The sequence below is a fragment of the Eurytemora carolleeae genome, unplaced genomic scaffold (assembly GCF_000591075.1).
Source record: "Eurytemora carolleeae unplaced genomic scaffold, Eaff_2.0 scaffold1341, whole genome shotgun sequence".
NCBI classification, from domain to species: Eukaryota; Metazoa; Arthropoda; class Copepoda; order Calanoida; family Temoridae; genus Eurytemora; species Eurytemora carolleeae.
The window spans coordinates 665-25,583 of record NW_019397336.1 but is presented as its reverse complement, the minus strand read 5'-3'; the positions used below and the strand labels follow the sequence as shown (position 1 = coordinate 25,583).

Genomic DNA, 24,919 nt, shown 5'->3' with positions numbered 1-24,919 from the left:
GATGATGTCAGGAATTATTAGTTTAAACACGTTCAACCTCAAATATATATTTGAACTACCAGTCAACAAACCCTTCAAATACAGTGGTAACCAGAAAACTATGGAATGATTGTCATCTTCTTACTTTCTTTTTATTATAAAATGTCGCTAAAAAGTTTATTTATAACATGTTTTTACAGATATTATTTTTAAAATACATTCTGCATATGAAAGTGATTTAAAGGGATTCTTGTCATAACTTCAAGTCATTTTCTATTGAAAGAAGGACATTTTCGATTATATACGGTACCCTTGAAACCTTAATATGGCCATCATGTTGAAGAAATCTACGTTTTTTTTTGGCCTAAAAGTGTTTAATTGTGACAAAGTGTTCAATTTTGACAATTTCTTCTTTGGTCGGCTTAGCTACATTTTGCCTATAGTCAAAATTTGCTTAGTGTCATTTAGCCTAGTTTAGTTTTGCCTAGTAACATTTTGCCTAGGCAACATTTTGCCTCGGTAACATTTTGCCTAGTTCAAGTTTGCTTAGTAACATTTTGCCTAGGCAACATTTTGCCTCGGTAACTTTTTGCTTAGTTCAAGTTTGCCTCGTAACATTTTGCCTAGGTAACATTTTGCCTTGGTAACTTTTTGCCTAGTTAAAGTTTGTCTATAAGTAATATTTTGCCTAGGTAACATTTTGCTTTGGTAACTTTTTGCCTAGTTCAAGTTTGTCTATAAGTAATATTTTGCCTATTAACATTTTGCTTTGGTAACTTTTTGCCTAGTTCAAGTTTGTCTATAAGTAATATTTTGGCTAGGTAACATTTTGCTTTGGTAACTTTTTGCCTAGTTCAAGTTTGTCTATAAGGAATATTTTGCCTAGGTAACATTTTGCTTTGGTAACTTTTTCCCTAGTTCAAGTTTGTCTAGTAACATTTTGCCTTGGTAACATTTTGCCCAGGTAACATTATGCCTAGTTCAAGTTTGCCTAATAACATTTTGCCTAGGTAACGCAAAAGCATGTTTTTTGTCTATTTCATTTTTCAAACAGATTTTGTCAAGATTTTGTCAAAAATTAAACATCTATTGTTTTTTAAAAGCTGAACCAGTTAAATTTAAATGTTATAGGACAATTGAATTGTATCTTGTCTAGCACTTTTAACATTCCAAATACAATTGCTTAAAACCTATGAAATGATGATGAGTTTTGATTTTCCTCTACGGCAAGATTTTTATTTACTCTACAAAGATTTGGTTATGTATCAGATATATATATATATTTAAAATACTGTTTACATCATGGAGCAAGGATTTATATATAATCATCTTTTGGCATAGTACATTGTGTGGTAGGAAACTGAATGATTTTCAAAAAGTTGTTGAGTTTTTGATAACAAATTCGCGGATTTTTAAAAATTTTCTTTGTGAAATATTTTTGATAAGACAAAAAATGCGCTCTTAGATTACCCTAGGCAACATGTTACCTAGGCAAGCCGTAATCTAGGCAAAATTTTACCAGGCAATATGTGACTCGGCAAAATGTTACCTGGCAAAATGTGACTGGGCAAAACCGAACTAGGCAAAATGTAGCTCAGCTACAATTGTCCTATAACGTTTAATGCATTTAAATTTAACTGGTTCAGCTTTTAAATTATTGACAAAATCTGTTTAAAAATGCAATAGACAAAAAAAGCTCATACGTTACCTAGGCAAATCGTTACCAGCAAACTTAAACTAGCCTAAAAGTTAGCAAGGCAAAATGTTACCTGGGCAAAATGTTACCTGGGCAAATTGTAATTATTTCAGGAAAGTAAAAAGAACACACAATGGGCTAATGAAAAAATGTCCTAAAACGTTCCTATAATTAAAATACATTCTTCGACATAAAAAAGGATACTAAAGATAAAAAACCTTCTAAATCCTTTAGACATCTCCAGATTTAATTTTAGTAATAATATAAATTCCCAGTTACATTTTTACTTATGAAAAAACCCATGCTTCAGGGATGAAAAACCAGGACTGAAAAAACGTTCTGAAACCTTATTGCACCTTCAGACTTCATGTCAGAACGTTACAAAAACCGAATCCTTTTACATATTAACGAAAGAAGAAATGTCCTAAAGCGAACCAAATTAGAATCCGAACCCTATTATGCAGTATTGGTCCTTGTTCTCTATAAATACTGTGCAATGCACTAAATGAAGATTTACATCAATTCTTTAGTAATACTAAAATCTCCAGCAATTTATATTCTGATTCTAATGTTCTAAGATATATATGTTTCTTACTCTGACTGTAAACGTTATGTAATCTGAAGCGTAACAACTGCATCACTTAGACCTTTTTTTGGGTAGAAGTGAGAAATGTTTCGTTGTTTTTCAATATTGAAAAAATATAAACTCTTTAAATAATCTTCTTTGTCTCTATTGCTAAAAATCACTTTTCTAGAAAACCGCAATTGTAGTTATATATTTCAACTTTTAAGGAATCTTTCCAACCCAATGTTGTAGACCTGTGATATATTTCAAACAATAAATTATGTTAGATCAAATAATCGAAGTTTGAAATATTAACGATAACTTTTTAATTCTCAATTGTAAAGTTAAAAATTTAGAATTTTGTTTCCATTAAACAATTAACATTTTATTGCTTCTATTTAAATAAAAATAGTTCTGAGACGATAAAATAGATAGTTATCCTGATCCTATCCTGATCCTGGCCTGATCCTATCCTGATCCTATCCTGATCCTATCCTGATCCTATCCTGATCCTATCCTGATCCTATCCTGATCCTATCCTGATCCTATCCTGATTCTATCCTGATCCTATCCTAATCCTATCCTGATCCTATCCTGATCCTATTCTGATCCTATCCTGATCCTATCCTGATCCTATCCTGATCCTATCCTGATCCTATCCTGATCCTATCCTAATCCTATCCTGATCCTATCCTGATCCTATCCTGATCCTATCCTGATCCTATCCTGATATATGTTAATATAAAAAGTGTATAATGGTGAACGGTTGATTATTGTTTAATCCTTTATCAATTTATCAATTTATATTCTAAACCTGAACAAACATAAACCTACTAGAGGAGATATTCTGCACTGTACACGCCATCTAGACGGTTATTCACCCTACAAAGGGATTGTTCACCTATTTCAAAATAACATCTCGAGTAAAACTAACTTCAACGAAGTGCATCCTGTCTGTAATGCAATATTTTTAGTCATATTTTGATCTCACATTCCTAGTCCGTCATAAATAGCTTCAGAGATTTAAATACAAAGATATTTAAAATACAAAGCCTTACCAAAAAAGTTCAGGAGAGCAAATACCAAAAATCACATTGAATGGGAGAAAACGGGTTCTAAAATTATAAAGTCGTGGACTTTTAACCAGGACCTTTAGTATACCGTGACAAGAATACTTGAACTTTTTACCACTCAAAGCACAGTGTCCCTTGAAAAAGTCCCAAAAAACGTATTTTGCCATTTTTTGTCTGGTTCTGTAGTTCTCAAAAATATAAAAATTTTTAAAAATCTGTTACTTGTTAGTTCTCTTTTGCATGTGATGCAGTTTCCAATGTGTTTACATACAAAACGTTTTGGCAAATTTTTTTTATAAACTTTCGGAAAAGCATGGCGATCAGAAAAACTTGCATTTTTCAATTCACCCTTAACTTCTCTGCATACTAACATAAGAGTAAATTATCTTTAAAAAATATGAAACCGAACAAGTTTTTTTAATATTCCACGGGCCCTTCAGCTAGTATTTTCTAACAGTTTTAAACAAAATCTTTTCATTTATTCTTAGTTGTTTATCATTTTAAAAAAAGAATTGATTTAGTAATAAAAGTTTATTTGTCTAATTATTATATCTTTCGAACCTAGTGTTGTAAACCTTTGATATTTCAAACTATGAATTATGATAAATAGAAAAGTCAAAGTTTAAAATATCAAAGGTTGGGGAAAATTAAGACTTCAGGTTCGTTCGAAGGCCAAGATCCTAAGGTCAGGCAAGGACTTGCAGCTTTTGATCATTTGACACAAACATATAATCAGATGATCTCAGAGTCGGGTCTTATTTTGAGAGTGCACATTGCTCCGTCGGGTCTTATTTTGATAGTGCACATTGCTCCGTCGGGTCTTATTTTGAGAGTGAACATTGCTCCGTCGGGTCTTATTTTGATAGTGCACATTGCTCCGTCGGGTCTTATTTTGAGAGTGCACATTAATCCGTCGGGTCTTATTTTGAGAGTGCACATTGCTCCGTCGGGTCTTATTTTGATAGTGCACATTGATCCGTCGGGTCTTATTTTGAGAGTGCACATTAATCCGTCGGGTCTTATTTTGAGAGTGCACATTAATCCGTCGGGTCTTATTTTGAGAGTGCACATTGATCCAGGCTGCTATAAAAAGCTGCATCCATATTCAGAGCTGGGTCGGCTTCAGAGTGTCTCAACACCATGGTCTTTAACTTTATCTGATGAACCAATTATACTTTTTTTTGTAGCCCTCGTCATGTACATTCTAGAACTATATACCACTTATGTTTCATATTTTAAAAGTAATTGGCAAAGCTCACATCTGCTGAATTCAGATTCGAAAACCAATTATAAAAATATTAAAATCTAAAGAAGTTATGGCCAAATAACGGTACTAAATTCTGGTTTTTTAACTTGTTAATGTTTTTAATGAGATTTTTAGCTCTAACTCACTCAATTTTCAATTTTTTTAAAAACACTTTACAGATTTGAATTCAGCATAAGATTTTCAAGAAAATTATGTATAACATGAAAATAAAAAATAATTTTTGTTTGTGGACTTGTAATGAATTCTCCGATATTAAATCGCCAAAGCGCAACCCTATGGACGTTTTTGAAATTTTTTTTTGATTGCAATATTTTTTTAAGCGAAAACGCAGCAACCCCCGGTGGGTGGTTTGCTCAATTCCAATATTGATCACCCCTACTGTTTAGGTATCCTGGATAAGAAGAAAAGACTGGCATATTCTTACTGTTGGAAGAAAAGAATACACATCAGACCAAAGGTACACTTTACTTATGTTAAGCAGCTTAAAGTGAGTGTTCTAAAATCGAATAGGGGTGTTTAGGTTAATACTTATTAGAATAGTAATTCTATCCGATTATCAATAATTAATAAAAAATTTCCCAGCCGGCTCATCCAATACTCCCATTGTTTTGCGTCGAACTTTACCTTTAATAAACTAAAATTAAAGGGAGAGACGGGCTATGTAATATATTTGAACTGAGAATGCAGTATTGTAGAGAAAAACTTTAAGATTCATTTGATCCTAATGATACATTTTTACGGTGTACAACAATTCTTAAATAAGAGCGTAAAATCGTTTGTAATATTTCACCAGTTGTATGTTAACAAATGCTATGCTAGTTGCATGTATAATACAGGTTGAGAAAAATTATAAACTTAAATCATTGGAAATAAGGTTTCAAAATTAATTTAAAAATCTTGCAGGTTTATGTAAATTCTTTTAGCTAGGGTCGCCTGTCGGAGGTTTTCTTTATTTTAATTGTGAAGACGACATTTTGAAGAAATCTATGAAAAAAATTATAGAAACAAGAAAGGTAAAAGTGATAATGAAATTATCGATTCTACGATTCTACTATGACTTACATCGATAATTTCTTTTTAAAAATATGTTCCTCACCAGCAAAGGAATTAAGTCTTTGTAACAAACTCTGATTTTGAAGTACCTATATTTCTTCCATCTGATGGTGTAAAATTTTAAACTTAGATTTTTTCATCTAACAGAATTCATAGTTTGAAATATCTAAGGTCTACGGCATTGCATTACAAAGATATAGAGATTAGAAAATCATAGTTTGTGACAAAGACTCAATTACTTAGTTTATAAATATTTTTTAAAATGTTTTGTCCGGGTTATTAAATAATTGTAAAAGATGTCTCATCTGCTGGCTGAAACAACTAGTAAAATATTACAAACGACTTTACCCTCTTATTTAAAAATGTCACATTGGTAAAAAAAAGAATCCTAAAGTTATTCTCTAAAATAATGCACTTTCAGCTCAAATATGGTACAAAGCCTGTCTCTCCCTTTAAAAAGAAATTAGTGTTAGTAGGCTGTTAACACTGACACAATAAATTGTTTTCGACGAATGCAACTAATTCTATTTCATTTTGATTTACACAAATATGAAATTTTCTTATTAATTTGAAAACAAAAAGTAATGGGATACTGCACCTTATCCCCTTTATAACTATAGGTGCAGGGCACTTAACCCCCTAGTAACCCCCCCCCCCCCAACAAGGACAAGTTCTGAATAAATAAGTTTTAGAATTGAAAATATTTTCTTGAAGCTTGGATAGTTTTCATTCTTTTGAATTTTTCTTTTAAATTTGTGATGCATTCGATTCTTTTTAGAAATAGTTTCATCAAAACTTAATTCTTCAATTATTTCCTGAATACTTTTATCCATTCTTCAACAGATGATGCATCGATCACTGTCCACTAAACCCCTCTATCCCACTAGGATACCGTTGTGAATCGGACATGCCACTCTAATGCAAAGCGTCATTCGAAATTACGATTACGAACAAATCAAAGAAAATCATAAAAGAAATATGTGGATGTTATACAAGGTGTCCCAAAAAACATGGGAATTCAGTAACGAATTGGATACCGTCTTCGTTATGATTTAGCATTGTAATACCTTATTTCAAAAGCCATAATATTACTTTGTATGCTAGAGTTTATTTTATGAAACGGGTAAAAGGCTGTAAAGGTGTGTCTATAATGTCTCCGCAAGATGAACAGTGAAGACGGACAAGTTTACTCTGTTTGTATACTGCAATTTTCATGTTTTACTAAGTCGAAACATAAACAAACACAATGTGAACATAGCAGACGAAACTCTTACAGATTACAGCTTTCTCAGTAGATATCACGAGTATCACTATACTAAATCAAAGAATTATTTAAAAAGACGATATTGAATTCGTCAATGAATTCCCGTTTATTATTTAAAAAAGGGGCAGTTATGAAAAACAGTTTTTATTTTCGTTGTTTTGAAGGAAAAAATAAGAAAAATTGGACTACGGGTCCAACATTTGGCAAATTATGATAAATTAGCTAGGGAACCCAGTGCTGCCCATGTTACTAAAAGTTACTAAAACAAACAGACAGACAGTCAAAACTAGATTAGAACTTTATGTATGTAGATATATCTATTCTTCTGCTACGGTTCTTTTTAAGGTTTTTGTACGTTTAGATACTTTTATCAGAAAAAAAATAAATTAATTTTTGTCAATTAAGCGAAAATTTAAAAAAAATCTAGATACACAGGGCAAAAAACTGCAGTTGAAGTGAGGGGGAGGGGGGGGGAGGAAGAAGGGTAATGATTTTTAACAAAATTTATACTCCTACAAATTTCCTTCTTTGATTTTATAGATTAATTTTTTTCTCAAATTCTAATAAATTTTGATGGATCACAAAAAGTCCATGAACCTACAGATAAAGAAGGAAATGGACCGTTAAAAACGATGAACGAAGGAAATGGACCGTTAAAAAACGATGAACGAAGGAAATGGACTGTTAACAAACGATGAACGAAGGAAATGGACCGTTAATAAACGATGAAAGAAGGAAATGGACCATTAACAAACGATGAACGGAGGAAATGGATCGTTAACAAACGATAAACGAAGGAAATGGACAATTAACAAACGATGAACAAAGGAAATGGACCATTAAAAACGATGAACGAAGGAAATGGACCGTTAACAAACTATGAACAAAGGAAATTGACCATTAATAAAATATGAACCAAGGAAATGGACCGTTAGTTAAGGATGAACAAAGGAAATGGACTGTTAACAAACGATGAACGAAGGAAATGGACCGTTAATAAACGATGAACGAACTAAATGTAAAAAAGTTGAGCATGCACATCTATCCCTGTAACTTCCAACAAATGCATTATTTCTTCCCTTTTTCTAATTTTCTAGATTACGTTTTCCAGGAAATTTTGATGGATTATAAAAAGTTTCTAAAAAGATAAGTAAACCAAATATTATGATTGTATACCTCACAGTAAAGTTTATCAGAAAGTAATAAAAAAACTGGATTCAACAGACCAACAAAAAACAAATTACAAATTGTTCAAATTAATATTCCTATATCTAAACAGGCTCTATTTTTTTGGCCTACAACTCTAATTTTTAACACTAATCAGAGCCTGAAGCATTTAAAGGGTTTAAAAAACTTATTTTTGATTTTTAACATTTTCTGAGCTGAGCGTTGTAGCCTTCATATGAATATATGTTTATTATTTAATATGATGTTTACGAAAATTAATGATTTTGTAAAAAAGATAGATATTTTGTTACTTTGAACTTTTTTACCTTGTCTATTTAATTAATTTGGACTCTTTGTATTATACTTAAGAAATTTGGCTACGTTGACCGTTTTTTTATATATTGTAATTTAGGACATTTTGAACATGTTTTGTTTTTGTTTTCGGACGTTATAGATGAAAATAAAAGAAAGAAAAACTGTTTTGTAAAAACAACTTGATATATTCAGTGTGTCGGATACCAGTTATTTATTCATAAGAAAAATTGTATAAATACATTTAGTTGTCAGTAAAAAAACCGGGATTCTTAGTTTTTAGAATTTATTATCAACTTTTTCCTTGGACTTTAAGCACTTTAAACAGGGCAATACTATACACTAATCTCATTTTTTATAAAAGAATTTTAAAACAAGTGTACCCTTGACAAATTTATCTGAACAATAATATGGTATATAGCTATTGTTGTTTTTCTTGGTTTAAAAGTGTTTAATTCTAATAATTCCTGTGAAAATTATAAACACGGATATTTTATTTATACTTAATCGGACAAGGCTTTGAAGTGATACCGTTGCATGAAGGGTCACTTGTTAAATTTTCTTCAAATCATCAATTTTCCTAGAATATAATCAGTTCCCAGTATTAAAGTTTGCAACTTCAGTTGATTTTTCGTGGAATTGTTTGGTTTGGTGTTTTTCCAATAGATTACAGCTGATTTGGAGCCGGGGATTTATTTGCAAAAACAGAATTGGATAAAGTAAAAGAGACAGAACAATACTTCAGTCCTATATACTGCAGTGAAGAAGTTGGAATTGATAAGATTTTTCTTCGATCTTCTCTTTTACAAAATTGAACGCAATCAATTTAGTCTGAACAGAAAGATCAATTTAAAAGAAAAACCTAAAATTCAGATATTAAATGTAAGCTATAAAATGGGATTAGCCCTAAACAGGCTGGGGGGAGGGGGCGTTTGACGCCCCCCTTGTAGTTTTTTTGTCCTAACACTATCATCGTGGAATTTTGTGACTTTTAATGAATGGTAAATTAAAGGATTTTTTGCTAAAAAAATATTTTTTTTTAATTTATTGGGTTATCGGTCTAATTTTTTTTCTATGAGCTTACCTTGAAAAATTGGGCTATGAACATGCATTTCAACTATATACCTATTCTCTAATGCCTTTTTTTCTAGGCCCCCCCCCCCCAGGCTATACATAGATTGAGACCCTCGGCCTTTATACGGTTAAAGGGACTGTAAAAGTAAATGAAAGGGGGTATATGCTGAAGCCTGAGAATCTCAGGAGTTGAACGATACCATATAAGACATCTATCTAATGTTCCTGTCTCGAAAAATTGACATAAAACTGTGTCAAAATTACACCAAAATATATATATGTAAGATATACGTCGGTATCACGTAACAAGAACTCCCTCCAATGGCAGTGCAGTATACTGGTCACTTGATGTAGACGGAAACACTGGACAATAATACTTCACTGCCATTGGTTGGTGTTCTGGTGACATGTTCGGGACGCATAAATTATATTGTCAATTATATCTATTAAAAATGAAAAATTATCAAATTCAAATAAAAATATGAGCAAACTTGAGTTCTCAGGCTCCTCTGGGATGTCGTTGTTTTCAGATTGGTTGCGCCTTTTTTTAATATGATCTGTTTAATACTACAAATTTTATACAAAATCTTACATATATACGTTTTGGTATAATTTTGACACAGTTTTATATGAATTTCTCGAGACAGGAATATCAGATAGAACTCTTATTTGTCTCAATCAACTTGTGAGATTCTCAGGTTTCAGCCTATACCCCCTTTCATTTTTCCTTTACAGTCCCTTTAAGAAAGGGCATTGCGAGGTTTTCCTCTCTGATCTCGAAGGGAGTTTAGACTATACCTTGATACTGTTCAGGTTTAGAGTAGTGCACCGTGAGGGTAGTTTGGACTATACCTTGATACTGTTCAGGTTTAGAGTAGTGCACCGTGAGGGTAGTTTGGATTGGCTACTTCAGATCAAATATCTACAGAGTAGAGACTCAGGACTGTATGAATGTCAGGTTAGTAAACATGTCGTTTATGCATCAATTCATCACTAATATACAATATACATATATGAAGTTTTCGTCGACGGGAAAAGGTCGACCCTAGGACGTCTCCGACTATAGCGCGAGTTCGGAATGCTGACGCCGAAAGTACAACAAAAAGAGTTATGTTATAGATAATCAATTTTTAACAAATTTAGACTGGGTTGGGTTATGAAGCCTTGGAAGGTCTGAACCCTTTTAATTGATCTTTCCGACCCTTGTTTGTGGCCCTGGAGTTGAAAATTTCAAAATGTTTGTTTCTGACTTATTTTTTTAAAGGGGGACTTGGAAATAGCCAAACATATTTTTAGATAACATCAAACCACATTTAATTTCATTGTCAGTATAAAAGTATATGTTTGTAAGTACAATTTCTTTTTAACAAGAATTGATGGTAAGCAAACATAAAGTATGGCCAAAATTTAAATATTACAAAAAAAAGGGTTGCTATTCACACTGTGTGTTTTTTTATGAATTCAGATGAGTAACAAGGTCACAAAGCTGTACCAGTAATTCCACTTATAACAGACATCTTCTTATGTTGAGGTTGAAGTGCAAATCCCATGCCTCTTTTAATACTGGGAAAGTTTCAAAATAATTTTCTTGTTTTCCTTTTACACTTTAATGCTTGGTAACATTTTCATTAAGCTTCATTAGCCTGGAATTATCCTTCAGAAAACTACAGGCTCATTGCGATTCATATCAATTATGAATCTTAATAAAAATTCTACACATTTTCATAATGCATTTTCATCATGCATGTTGTGCAAATTATTTAAAGGGCCTGATCACCTAATTTCAATTGAACCTTGATTTAAAGCATTACTTGGCCGATTCACAAAACTGTTACTCAGATTAAAGAGACATACCGGCAATGTAAGGTAGTTGAACTGAGTATGCGTGTTGTGGACAAATTCTTTAGGATTCATTTGAGACATATAAAAATTTTTAGAGATCTGTAAATCCTGAGATTGAGCGCAAAGTCGATGTTCAAAATCGTACTTTAGGGTGGATACGTTTTCAGATTCTGAAAACGTACCCACCCAAATTCATGATTTTGAACATCGACTATGAACTTAAACTCAATAATCATCATCGTAGAAAAGTTTTATATGTCTCAAATGAATCCTAAAGAATTTGTCCACAACATGCATACTTAGTTCAACTACCTTACATCGCCGGTCTGTCCCTTTAAAAAAAGGAAAACATCATAATTTTTCTGTTTTTCTCTCTCCCTGAAAAAATATAAATTCTCTCCATTTCCTTCATCGTCTCAACTCTTTAAATCTGCAATTCTCTTTTGCAAAGAGCCGCAATTAAAAAATATAATTTTCTTATCGAAAGTAAAGGATAACTCAATTATTTTGCCCTCACAAAATATTTGAGTTAGGTAAGTATCTAATCTTTTATTTATAAAACAAACAAAAGATACAAAATAAAGTTTTTCATTCAGGAGAAAATATTTAAAAACCCCAAAAATAGAGGCTGTGTAAATATTCCCCTGCCCCCATTAAAAAAAGGACAGGAAAGTTACATATGTATTGTTAACATTACATTTAATCATTTCATATAAGTGTTGGTGGATTGTTAGTATTTTTTTTTTACGATTAACAAACAACTTTAAAATTAACTAAATTGCAAAATGGTATTCAAAATTTTTTTTTATATCAGTTTTGCGTCAAAAATGTTGTTTTTCAAAATTGGCTTTAAGATATTTTGCATTATCATAAGTCAAGGAACGGATATCCGATTCAGAGTGTTTTCCGGAAATTTGAAAATATTTCTTAAAAATCAGAAAATACAGAACAAATTGAATTTCATTTTTCATTGTAATCATATATAAAAAGGAAAACTGATTGAAAATTTACCATTTCGAAACATTGACGACATCAACAAGACTGAAACGGGTTAGTCCAGGGCTAGTCCCTCCCCACACCCCCTTGAGCTGAAACTGGTTAGTCCGGGGCTAGTCCCCCCCCCCCCACCCAGGACCCTTGATCTGAAACTGGTTAGTCCGGGGCTAGTCCCCCTCACCCCCCACCCCGGACCCTTGATCTGAAACTGGTTAGTCCAGGGCTAGCCCCCCGCTGAACCCTTGATCTGACACTGGTTAGTCCAGGGCTAGCTCCCCCCTGGACCCTTGATCTGAAACTGGTTAGTCCAGGGCTAGTCCCCCCCCCCTGGATCCTTGATCTGAAACTGGTTAGTCCAGGGCTAGCCCCCCGCTGAACCCTTGATCTGACACTGGTTAGTCCAGGGCTAGCTCCCCCCTGGACCCTTGATCTGAAACTGGTTATTCCCCCCCCGGACCCTTGATCTGAAACTGGTTAGTCCAGGGCTAGTCTCCCCCCCTGGATTCTTGATCTGAAACTGGTTAGTCCAGGGCTAGTCCCCCCTGGACCCTTGATTTGAAACTGGTCAGTCCAGGGCTAGTCCCCCCCCCCTGGATCCTTGATCTGAAACTGGTTAGTCCAGGGCTAGTCCCCCCTGGACCCTTGATTTGAAACTGGGTAGTCTAGGGCTAGTCCCTCCCCCCTGGACCCTAGATCTGAAAACTCAAGTGAGCATTATCAATTCTAAATTAACAGATTTCATTGATTATATAAAAAATGTGTACTGCAGTTTCTTATACTTTCAGAACCGGCTTCACTTTTATTTAAAACTTGCCGGTGGAATTTTAAAAACTGGAATTTTGAAAAAAATGTTGAATTTTGAATAAAAGATTTATAATTTTTAACCATAGATAAAGATAGATTGCGCATAAGACGACATTTTTCATCTTGAAAGATATAAATGTACAGAGATGTTTTAAATATATTCCTATTATATATCAAAATTCTTATCTGATAGATAGATAGTTCTTACGAGAGACATCTAGCGGCCAAACTATCGTCCCCCAAAGTACGTGAACAACACGACCACTGTTTAAACATTATTATGGAGAGAACGGGCTCTGAGTGGTTTTTAATAATTATGAAATCCATTAAAACACCAAACCACCGGCCCCGCTTATCATTGAAGTACACTTTGACCCCTAGAAGTATGAGTTCGCGGACTGTACAATTCTTGGTGATTTTGCGTACATAAGCTATCTATGTTTATTTATTTATCTATGTTTTTTACCCTATGTTACTACTGTGGTACCCATGGGATCCCATGACAAATAATAATATATATGCGTGAAGAACTTTATTATATAGGTAAAAAGATGGAATTTCCTGGTGTATCTTACTTGCGGTCCGATCTCAATAGTTAATACATATTCTTATAAACTTGTATAGTAGTAGATTGCTGTCTATAACCAACTTACTGTCTTGTTATATTATAATCTTCATTTTAATATATTTTACGTAAGTGTAGGTTTAAGTATACAATGGATTGATAAATATGATAAGTAATAATCTAATGTAAACATGAATTTACACTTTCCACCCTTCCCCTCCCCCTCACATGTCTTTGATGTTTGCAATACAATTTATAAGAAATTCTCTTTGTAAATAAATTTAGTTTGAAAATAAATTCAGTTTGAAATACTGCATTTTATTTACAACTCGTCTAGCTTTAGCTCTGCAGAATATTGACCTGGATTTGACAAAGAAAGATTGTTACCTTAAAAAAGTCTTGGTTAAATATCTAACCTGAGCTGGGGAACTTATGAATGGTGGATATCGGGATTAAAGCTTGATCCACTCTAATTCTTTATCTCAAGATTAAATAATGCTTGTTCTCCTCTTGTTATTAATCTCCAGATGAATTAGCTGATCGGGATTAAGGATATCCCATTCTAAAGTTTTCAGCTCTGGGAACAGCAGGAAGTAGTTAAACTACGCAAATGTAGATAAACCACTTCTATTGAAAGCCGGATTAAGTTTAAGAGAAGAGTGGTTCAACTTGGTAAACGCTAGTTCAGCTACTTCTCAATATTCATAAAATTTGGTCCCTGAGTGAATATCGTAATCATGTGACGTACAATTTATTCATAAGGAATTTTCACCATTATTTGAGCAAACATTATGGAGGAATCCTTATTTTTCTCTCTAAAAATTGATTATTTTGAATTGACTTTTTCAAGAATGAGAACCAGAAAACTGTGACACAGAATAACGACAAAAAAGCAATTATATTTAATGTTGTTACAAAGCAAATGTATGACTAGTAACTTAATAAATCACTTTTATAAATGAAATGGGTCTGGTTACACTGCACAATTTCTGTTTTCTCATGTTGAATTTATTATTTAAAGTTATAACTTGAGTCTGAAAGTCGTCTTCCTAATCCAGAGTTTTATGATTCTCACTTGTAGATAACAAATATATCCTTTTCATTGCCAATCTGACATAGGACCAAAGAAAATCGGACATGCCACTTTATGAAAGGCCACTTATTATGATACCTTAAAGTACTCGGTATTTGTATAATTGTGTAAGCTATAGATGTGGAAAAATGTTAAATTATGGCAATTTCCATATTTTTCTTTGTTGCATAAATTAGCAAGTTACTTGTTTTTAGAAACCACAGTGGGAATATAATCAATTTTAAGAAAAAAAAACAAGAATACTTTATTCATCTTTTTATCAGGCAAAGATTTCAAAAGTACCGTAATGAATCCAACATGACAAACTATAAAATTGATTATAATTCATTATATATAATCATTAAATATTAAATCAATATATATATATTTATATATTGTCGTTTCCTATGGGGACAAAAGTTAAATTCTGGCAGTTTCCTTATTTTTCTCTGTTGCATAAATTAGAAAGTCACCTGTTTTGAGAAACCACAGTGGGAATATACTTTGTATTTATATAGGTAACCATAAGGTTATAATGCAAGGAAAGTTATTTCAGAGGTGTACACAAGGATGTAATGCAAGGAAAGTTATTTCAGAAGTGTACACATATTTTGTACTGCAATGTACTGTCTCTGGGCGCTAATGTAAACACAAGACGAATGTCGAAGCCTGACATGGGATCCATCTTTCACATAAAAAATCAATGACATATTCTGGTCATAGGAAACTATTATGTCAATTATCAAAATTATCAAAATTTAATGCTTTAAACCTCCTCGTATTCTAAACGAACACTGATGCATCTATTCTTGTTTACAAACTCCGCCCAGAGAGAACTGGTTTCAGTATGTACGCAGAGTATACGCAACTGCGATTAACTTTCCTTGCCTTACATTCTTGGGTGTACGCATCTTTTGTACTGCAGTGTACTGTCTCTGGGCGGTAATGTAAACACAAGTTGGATGTCACAGCCTGACTTGGGATCCATCTTTCACATAAAAAATCAATGAAATATTCTGGTCAAAAGAAACTATTATGTGAATTATCAAAATTGTCAAAATTAAATGCTTTTATCCTCCTCGGACACTAAACGAACACTGATGCATCTATTCTTGTTTACAAATTCCGCCCAGAGAGAACTGGTTTCAATATGTACGCAGAATATACGCAACTGCAGCTAACTTTCCTTGAATTATAACCTTGGGTATCCATGGGTTCCCTGACTAGTATACTCTGTATTTATATAGGTAACCATGGGTTCCCTCACTAGTATACTCTGTATTTATATAGGTAACCATGGGTTCCCTGACTAGTATACTCTGTATATATATAGGTAACCATGGGTTCCCTGACTAATATACTCTGTACTTATATAGGTAACCATGGGTTCCCTGACTAGTATACTCTGTATTTATATAGGTAACCATGGGTTCCCTGACTAGTATACTCTGTATTTATATAGGTAACCATGGGTTCCCTGACTACCCGTCACCTGGTGAACCTTGAAGTACTAGAAGCTGAAGCTGAACTGGATGGTGGTGCTGAGCGCCACCTTGAGGAGGGGAGTAGTATACTGCTAGTGTGTAGAGTACATACATCTATACCTCCTCCTGCATATGTATTCTGGTATAAGGAGAACCAGATGGTTAACTACGATCACACAAACAGGTATTATATCACGTTAAACTAAATATTAAAATATTATATGTTTTTAATCAGAACTCCTCTCATTAAAGATCTATCTAGAAGAACTAAAAAAGTTGTTAATTTCTAATATGTAACGGGATAATTTTGCCTTTATCAAATATGGTTTTTCCAGTAGCAAAATCAATTTAGTTAATGAAATAGGTTTGTGTTTATACAGTTTAGTTCATATTTATTGGACTATTAAAATCATAATTTATATTGACGCTACGCTCTTGGGTAAAGCATTTTTAGCCATTTTCTTCTTATATACGCAACAGATAAAATTAAAATTAGTATTGATCGATATCGAATTCAGTTCGATATCAGCCTTTACACCCCTTCCATCTTTCGCGAAGACTCCCTTTAACAATGTCGAAAATTTATATTCGTATTTAATTTACAAAAACAAAGATAATTTAAATATCAACTATAGTATTAGAATATTAAGTAAAACAGTGACCGTGGTTATATACACAATTCTTTTCCACTTTTCCTAGAAGATTGATGTTATACATGAGAATAGCTAATATCCCCCCCCCCAGGAAAACATTTAGAAAATGAACTTTTCCAAAAAATATAAAATAAGTATAGTTCCTTGTTATGGGAAATATTTTATTTTATGTTTCTATAAACTGTATTTAAGTAAATTTAGCTGACACGGTCGATTTACAACGGTACCTTTTGAACATTTGTTCAAGGATGTACAGTGATAACCAGAAAACTGTGGAATAGAAGAAATTATAGAAATACTTTAGTGTATTTGAAGGTGTGAAAAGAAAATAGATTTAAGTGTAACTTATTAAATTACTTGTCAAGTTAAATGGGTCTGTTTAAACTGCACAATTGCTGTGTCTCATGTTTATTAGACTATTTAAAGGTGTAACTTGAGCCTTAAAGTCGTCTTCCTTTTCCAGAGTTTTCTGGTTATCACTGTATGCATATATGTATAATTTTGTTTAACTTATCTATCCTTATACGTTTGGTTAAATGGTTCTTTTTATAGTATCTTGTTTAAATCTAAAAGAATGTTGGAATGCCATCGTTACAAGAATTTGTTTTAAACGTTCTTGATATGGAGAAATGACATCTCTAAAGAATTTGTTTTATACATAAAGGTGCATATATAATTTGTTTTAAACGTTCTGGATATGGAGAAATGATATCTCTAAAGAATTTGTTTTATACATAAAGGTGCATATATAATTTGTTTTATACATATAGGTACATATATAATTTGTTTTATACATAAAGGTGCATATATAATTTGTTTTAAGCGTTCACGATATAGAGAAATGATATCTCAAAAGAATTTGTTATATACATATAGGTACATATATAATTTGTTTTAAACGTTCTGGATATGGAGAAATGATATCTCTAAAGAATTTGTTATATACATATAGGTAAATATATAATTTGTTTTAAACGTTCTGGATATGGAGAAATGATATCTCTAAAGAATTTGTTTTATACATAAAGGTAAATATATAATTTGTTTTATACAATAGTATAATTCTTTCTTTTTTTTCTTCTTTTTTTTCTTTTTTTTTTTTCTTTTTTTAATAAAAATGTGAAGTTAAAAACTGAAATATAGGTATATATATATAATTTGTTTTATAGAAATAGGTACATATATATATTTTTTTAAACGTTCATGATATGGAGAAATGATATCTTAAAAGAATTTGTTTTATACATAAAGGTAAATATATAATTTGTTTTATACATATAGGTATATATATAATTTGTTTTATACATATAGGTACATATATATATTTTTTTTAAACGTTCATGATATGGAGAAATGATATCTTAAAAGAATTTGTTTTAAACATAAAGGTACATATATAATTTGTTTTATAGAAATAGGTACATATATATATTTTTTTTAAACGTTCTGGATGTGGAGAAATAATATCTCTAAAGAATTTGTTTTATACATAAAGGTAAATATATAATTTGTTTTATACATATAGGTATATATATATAATTTGTTTTATAGAAATAGGTACATTATATATTGTTTTAAACGTTCATGATATGGAGAAATGATATCTCTAAAGAATTTGTTTTAAACATAAAGGTACAAAGTTACATTTGGACCAAAAAAGCTCTGGAATAGGAAACCGACTTATAGACTCCAGATATAAATAGTCCAATGAACATAAGTACAGCACTTGTATAGCGTAAAAAGAAAAACTTGATAAGTGATTTAATAAAATACTATTAACACTATTTGATTTGTAACATCAAATACAAAGAAGTATTAGCTATAATGTCGTCTTTCTATTCCACAGTTTTCTGGTTCTCTCTGTGGAATGGTTTCTATAAAATATAGAACTGAATTGTTCTTTAAATGGTCCCATGTTGCCCTAAACAGTTTATTGTAATATTCGTATTATATGTAACATAAGTTGACTATAAATTTTCGAAGCACTTTTTCACCCTTCCTTTCCCCCCTCCCCCCCCCAAAAAAAAAAAACTTTTCCCCATCTCTACGACCAGAGGTGTATTCAGGGTGGGGGCTATGGGGGCTAAGCCCCGCCCTGGACCAGTGAAATATATTGATTTCAAGGGGTTTTCAGGCCCCAACGGATGCTTAGCCCACCCCTGAAAATAGAGAAAAATTAAGCCCCCCCCTGGACAAATTCCTGAATACGCCCGTGTTTACGACTTTGTTGCTTTTACATATAAAGTTTTTTTATATACAGTTTGACCAAGAACTTTATTATTTATAAAATGTTGTTTTGTTAACCTACTTATAATGGAATGCTGCAGATATTTAGTTTTTTATATACAGTTTGATCCAGAACTTTATTATTTATTAATTGCTGTTTTGTTAACCTACTTATAATGGAATGCTGCAGATATTTAGTTTTTTATATACAGTTTGACCCAGAACTTTATTATTTATAAATTGTTGTTTTNATGTAACTGGACCAGAACTTTATTATTTATAAATTGTTGTTTTGTTAACCTACTTATAATGGAATGCTGCAGATATTTAGTTTTTTTAATCAAATAATTATATTGAGCTCTTTAAAACTTTTCACGCATGTTTTAATTACTATGATGAAGAGGAACCAGAATGTCGTCTCTGCTCTGAGCCTAGTCCAAACCAAATATATATAGTTATTACCTCATGCTGTAAGTTAGATAAAATATATATTCGATCCGTCTTGTTCTTTGCCTTGTTACTGTCGCTACAATACTTTATTTATCTTTACAATTACTGAGATTTAGGCATCATAGTACAAAAGCCATTGAACAATTGTCAAGACGACATTTTATAAATTCTTTCATAGACTCCGAAGTTCTGAGTTAAACTGTACTTGGTAAATTTTGTATAAATGTGCAATTAGAAATATTATAGCCGCGTAGATAAAGCTGAACTACTCCTCTTATGTGCCGGTTCAAGATAAAGAGAAGTTGTTCAACTTTGTCTGCGAGGTTCAACTACTTCCAGATGTCGGGGACTATATATATTTAAAACTATGAGTTCTTCTAGATCAAGAAATCATAGTTTCAATTTTTACCATAACGCTAAGATATAGAGATGCGAAAATTAAAGTTTTAATTGGGTGATCAGGGATCGAATTTATTTAACTTGCTTAACTACACCTACTGTCGACTCAAATCTTTGGTTCTGCAGATTACTTGTTTACATCTATAGGACATGGGATCACTGATTCAGATAAGTATTTGAATCGACGTAAAGTAGTTCAACGATCTAGATTGAATTTATAAAATCCTGGTTCCTTTGTTTAAATAGGATTCTACTTCCTATCTCTCTCTCTGCTATATTTACTGTAAGAGTAGATTAGACTGTTTGTGTATTAGCATATGACTTCGCCAACTATTGGATATTGGAAGAATAAATAAGTAACTTATATCTAACTGTAGTTCCAATGAAGACTATATAATTGACAAAATATATAGATAGATAGATAGATATGCACATATACAGGATATGATAGAATATGAGATGGTTTCTAATGAAAGGAAGGAATAGGATAAAATAGAAGATAGTTTTTGGGGTATGATAAGATAGAATTGGAGATGGTTGTTAAAGGAAGAAAGAAATAGGATGAATTAATATGAAATGGGTTTTAGATGAAAGATATGGAATGATTGCTAGAGGATGGATATAATAGGACGGAATAGGAGATGGTTCCTGGAGGATGTATATTAAAGGACGGAATAGAATATGGTTGCTAGAGGATGGATAGTATAGGACGGAATAGGAGATGGTTGCTAGAGAATGGATATTATAGGACGGAAAAGGAGATGGTTTCTAAAGGATGTAAATTAAAGGACGAAATAGGAGATGGTTGCTAGAGGATGTATAGTATAGGACGGAATAGGAGATGGTTACTAGAGGATGTATATTAAAGGACGGAATAGGAGATGGTTGCTAGAGGATGTATATTAAAGGACGGAATAGGAGATGGTTGCACTAGAGGATGTATATTAAAGGACGGAATAGGAGATGGTTGCTAGAGGATGTATATTAAAGGACGGAATAGGAGATGGTTGCTAGCTAGAGGATGGATAGTAAAGGACGGAATAGGAGATGGTTGCTAGAAGGATAGAAAGAAATAGGAGATGGTTGCTAAAGGAAAGATGGTGTACGGTTGATATTGGGAAGAACATTGAAGAAACAAGGATATAAAAGATGATATACCCCTTGGCAGAAGGAATTTAAGTTGTGACAGAAATAAATTCATTTTCTTAAAATTTTCAAGTTTAAAATACTAAAGCAGCTGGTTCCAACATAAACACACAAAATAGCTTAAACCTATATATGCAAACATATAAAAGTTAAAATCTTCAGTTAGAGCATAGAGTCTATATACCACCTGGAGAAGGGTATATAAACAGCTAAACTACAGATTAACTATACTCTAGGTTAAGTGTATCTGTAGACCACCTGGAGAAGAGTATATATCCATCTAAACTACAGATTAACTATACTCTAGGTTGAGTGTATCTGTGACCACCTAGAGAAGGGTATATAACCAGCTAAACTACAGATTATGTATACTCTAGGTTGAGTGTATCTGTAGACCACCTAGAGAAGAGTATTTATCCATCTAAACTACAGATTAACTATACTCTAGGTTGAGTGTATCTGTAGACCACCTGGAGAAGGGTATATATCCAGCTAAACTACAGATTAACTATACTCTAGGTTGAGTGTATCTGTAGACCACCTGGAGAAGGGTATGACTGAAGCTAAACTACAGATAAACTCAGCTACTATACTAGACAGTGGAAACTATACTTGCAGTCCAGCAAATAGTAAACCTGCTCATGTTTCAGTGTTTGTAAATAAAGGTAAGTGTGAGACATAATTTAAAGAGGCATTCAAAGAAATCCTACAGTTTAAAGGGACAGACCGGCTATGAAAGGTAGTTATACTCTATCTTACATAGCCGGTCTTTCCCTTTAACTTAGAACTTAAGAGACATTGAAAAGTCTTTAAAATTTGTCAAGCATATACAGGGTGAGTCAAAAAAAGTGTGATTTGCGGCGCCTGGTGCAAAATTGTACCTTTTTTGTGCAACTTTCCTGTATGGTGTTTTTTCAATATTTTTTGAAAATTTGTAATATTTTTTGGTACTCCAATGGCCCAAAAGAAAATCCGCGAATCTTTTTTTCTCTCAAAATCAAAAGTTCAGAAAAGCAAAAATGTGCATTTATATTACTTCTCTCTAAATCTAAAATTTTATTAAGATTGAATTACAGAATAACAGAAAATTGGCAAAATTGTAATAAGAAAATTTGCAATTTTCAGTTCTGGGCTAATTTTTAAGGAAAAGTTATTTAAATTCTCTAGTTCCTTTCCTCTTAGTATATTCTAAAGTATTAAATATACGCTGTTCAGTTGAAATCTTAAGAACCATTGAAAAACAATTTTTCCGTAAAAATTATACCAGTTTTGAAAATTGCGAATTTTTTAATTACAATATTGCAAATTTTCTGAGATTCTGTGATTCAATCTTTTTAAAATTTTAGGTTTCGATAGAAACAATTTGTTTAGACATTTTTGTTTTTCTGAACTTTTGATTTTGAAAGAAAAAAAGGTTCGCAGATTTTTTTGGGCCATTAAAGTACCCAAAAAATACGTTTTTAAAAAAATATTAAAAAAACACCATAAAGAAGAGTTGCACAAAAAAGTTACCCTTTTGCACCAGGCGCCGGAAATCACACTTTTTTTTACTCACGCTGTATCATGGCTATTTAACTATTCTTACAATTACTGAGATTTAGGTATAATATTATCTCAGAATATATATATTCTGAGAATATTAATTATACAAATCGAAAAATTGTCAAAACGACAAAAACATAAATCTTGTACGTTTAAAAAAATGAAGGCCCAATTGATAGAATGAGCGAAAACCCAGCCAGATACAGTTTAACTGATTCCGTCCCAGTAGAAGTGGCAAGCTCGGAGCTGACAACTTTTGAACAGGCGTAATTAATTCAAAACGGTTCAAATATGTTTAACCAATTCTCTCATATCTTATTGTTCAAAAAGTAAGGATCCGTTCAATCAAAGTCCCAAGCTTAATTAATATAATTGAAAATTGTAGTTCTTGTGATTTCTTTGATTACTTGTTGTTCATGTTGCTTTATTGATTTCTACTTACATTATTTATTCAGACCGGTTAATGTTTACATTTATGCTTTATATACTTAGATACAGGGGTACCCATAAAATAATGAGACTTAGATGACGACATTCCACTCTTTAAATACCAAGATGTAAAGGTTGATTTCAGTACTTCTGCACTGACAATAATCTTAAAAATCTAATACAATGAAGTGTTCAAAATATAATAAATTTTACAGCTGCAGTGAATTAGGAATTGAAAAAAAAGACTCATTAATATCCGGCCGTAGGTACACTGTACACTGTACAGGGTATAGTCTCATTCTTTGTGGGCAACCCTGTACAGTTTATCAGACTGGTTTATGAGAGGGGAGGGGGGCAAGGTAATTGAGATTGTTTGCTACTTATAGTAAATATGGGGAATACATTTTATAATAAAGGTTATATTTGATCTGGAAAACAAAGGAATAAAAAAGTTAATGTTAAAAACACAATGTCTTCTCAAACATGACAATTGAGAGATGATATAATGCCCGATTCACAACAGTACTCTAAATATTTTTTTCTTATAAACAATTTGAAAGATATTGTCGTTTTTTAGGGTTAAATAGTTTAATTTTGATAATTCATACAAGTTTTTCTAAAGTAGAATTGCGCAAGTCAATTTTGTAGAGAAACCATAATTGAAAATAACAGTTCTGGGACGGGTATTGCCATCTTTGCATGGAGGGTCAATTTAAATTACTCTTACAATCTTTTATTTGTGACAAAGCGTGTATGAAAAATGTATTAGAGAACACAGACAATATTTATTTGGACACCCTGTATGTCAGGATGGAGTATTTAAAACGGGTGTCGGAAACCCGGAAGAGATCTGAACTTTTCTGTTTTCAAAGAATAGAATAATTGAATTACAATTGTAGTTCAGAAGTCTGGAGTGCCAAAATCAGATTTGAGAATTCCATTTCCATTCTTTAGATTTCCCCCGGGATAATTTGCGACAGAAAATCTGCAATTTGGCAAACTTTTGATTTCAATATGCAATAAATTGTAAATATTATGAAATTGTATGTAACTGGATGAAAGCAGATGGAATACTAATATATATTTTTGTAATATTTTCTACAAGCTTAGATACAAGTTTATATGGCAAAAATATATCAATTTCTACTAAGGAATCGTACACTGTCCACAAACTCTAATTTCTATATCATTTCAACCTGATGGTGTAATCCTTTAGTATTTCAAACTTGAACAATTTGATCAGTCAGAATTCAGAAATCATGTAAAGATTGAGTAGAGTAATCAAGGTTTCTTCATGTTGAAAACATTTTTATAAATAAAGGAATTTCTAATATCCTTTATGTGAGGTTTTGCAAAGATATTGGTATTAGAAAATTAGAGTTTGTGGCAAAGACTTAATTTCTTTTTATTTTAGGGGATAAGATGCAACCTAGAAAAAGCAAGGTAAATTTTTTTTCAATTTTTTTTCATGATTATCTTTCTTTTTGGTTTCTATCGTTTGATATATTCTAATATTATTAATAAAAATATCAAAATTAAACAATTTTTAAACTAGAAAAACTAGTATATTTTCTATATTCAGAATAAATTTAATTGAAAGTTAAATAAAAATAGAAGGTTTCAGAGTGTATTCAGGCATGTATAGTTTAATTAAGTCTTTTCTCTCGCTCATAAATCTATATCTTTTATTACTTTACAGGATTTTTTACTAAATAAAAAAATTTAGTTGATTTAATTTAGAAAAACATTAAGTTTGGATACTCTTAATTCTTCTCTTTGAATTCGAAATATTAAGCATTGTGACAAACATCTCACATGCATTTACTATGCCAAGCGATTCAAAACAAGACACATATCGAAA

The 24,919-nt window shown here is 32.0% G+C and overlaps 1 protein-coding gene across 1 annotated transcript in view; it reads left to right on the top strand.

Annotated features, from left to right (window-relative positions):
• The window catches only part of LOC111713597 (zwei Ig domain protein zig-8), a gene marked incomplete at its 3' end in the record, with an annotated part of 59,918 nt that extends 35,417 nt beyond the window's left edge, over nucleotides 1–24,501 (top strand). Inside the window, 5 exon segments of the mRNA XM_023488479.1 lie at nucleotides 4,967–5,037; nucleotides 10,318–10,408; nucleotides 16,192–16,397; nucleotides 21,607–21,752; nucleotides 24,473–24,501. Coding sequence (XP_023344247.1) covers nucleotides 4,967–5,037; nucleotides 10,318–10,408; nucleotides 16,192–16,397; nucleotides 21,607–21,752; nucleotides 24,473–24,501 — 543 coding nt within the window.
• Nucleotides 24,502–24,919: the final 418 nt, after the last annotated feature.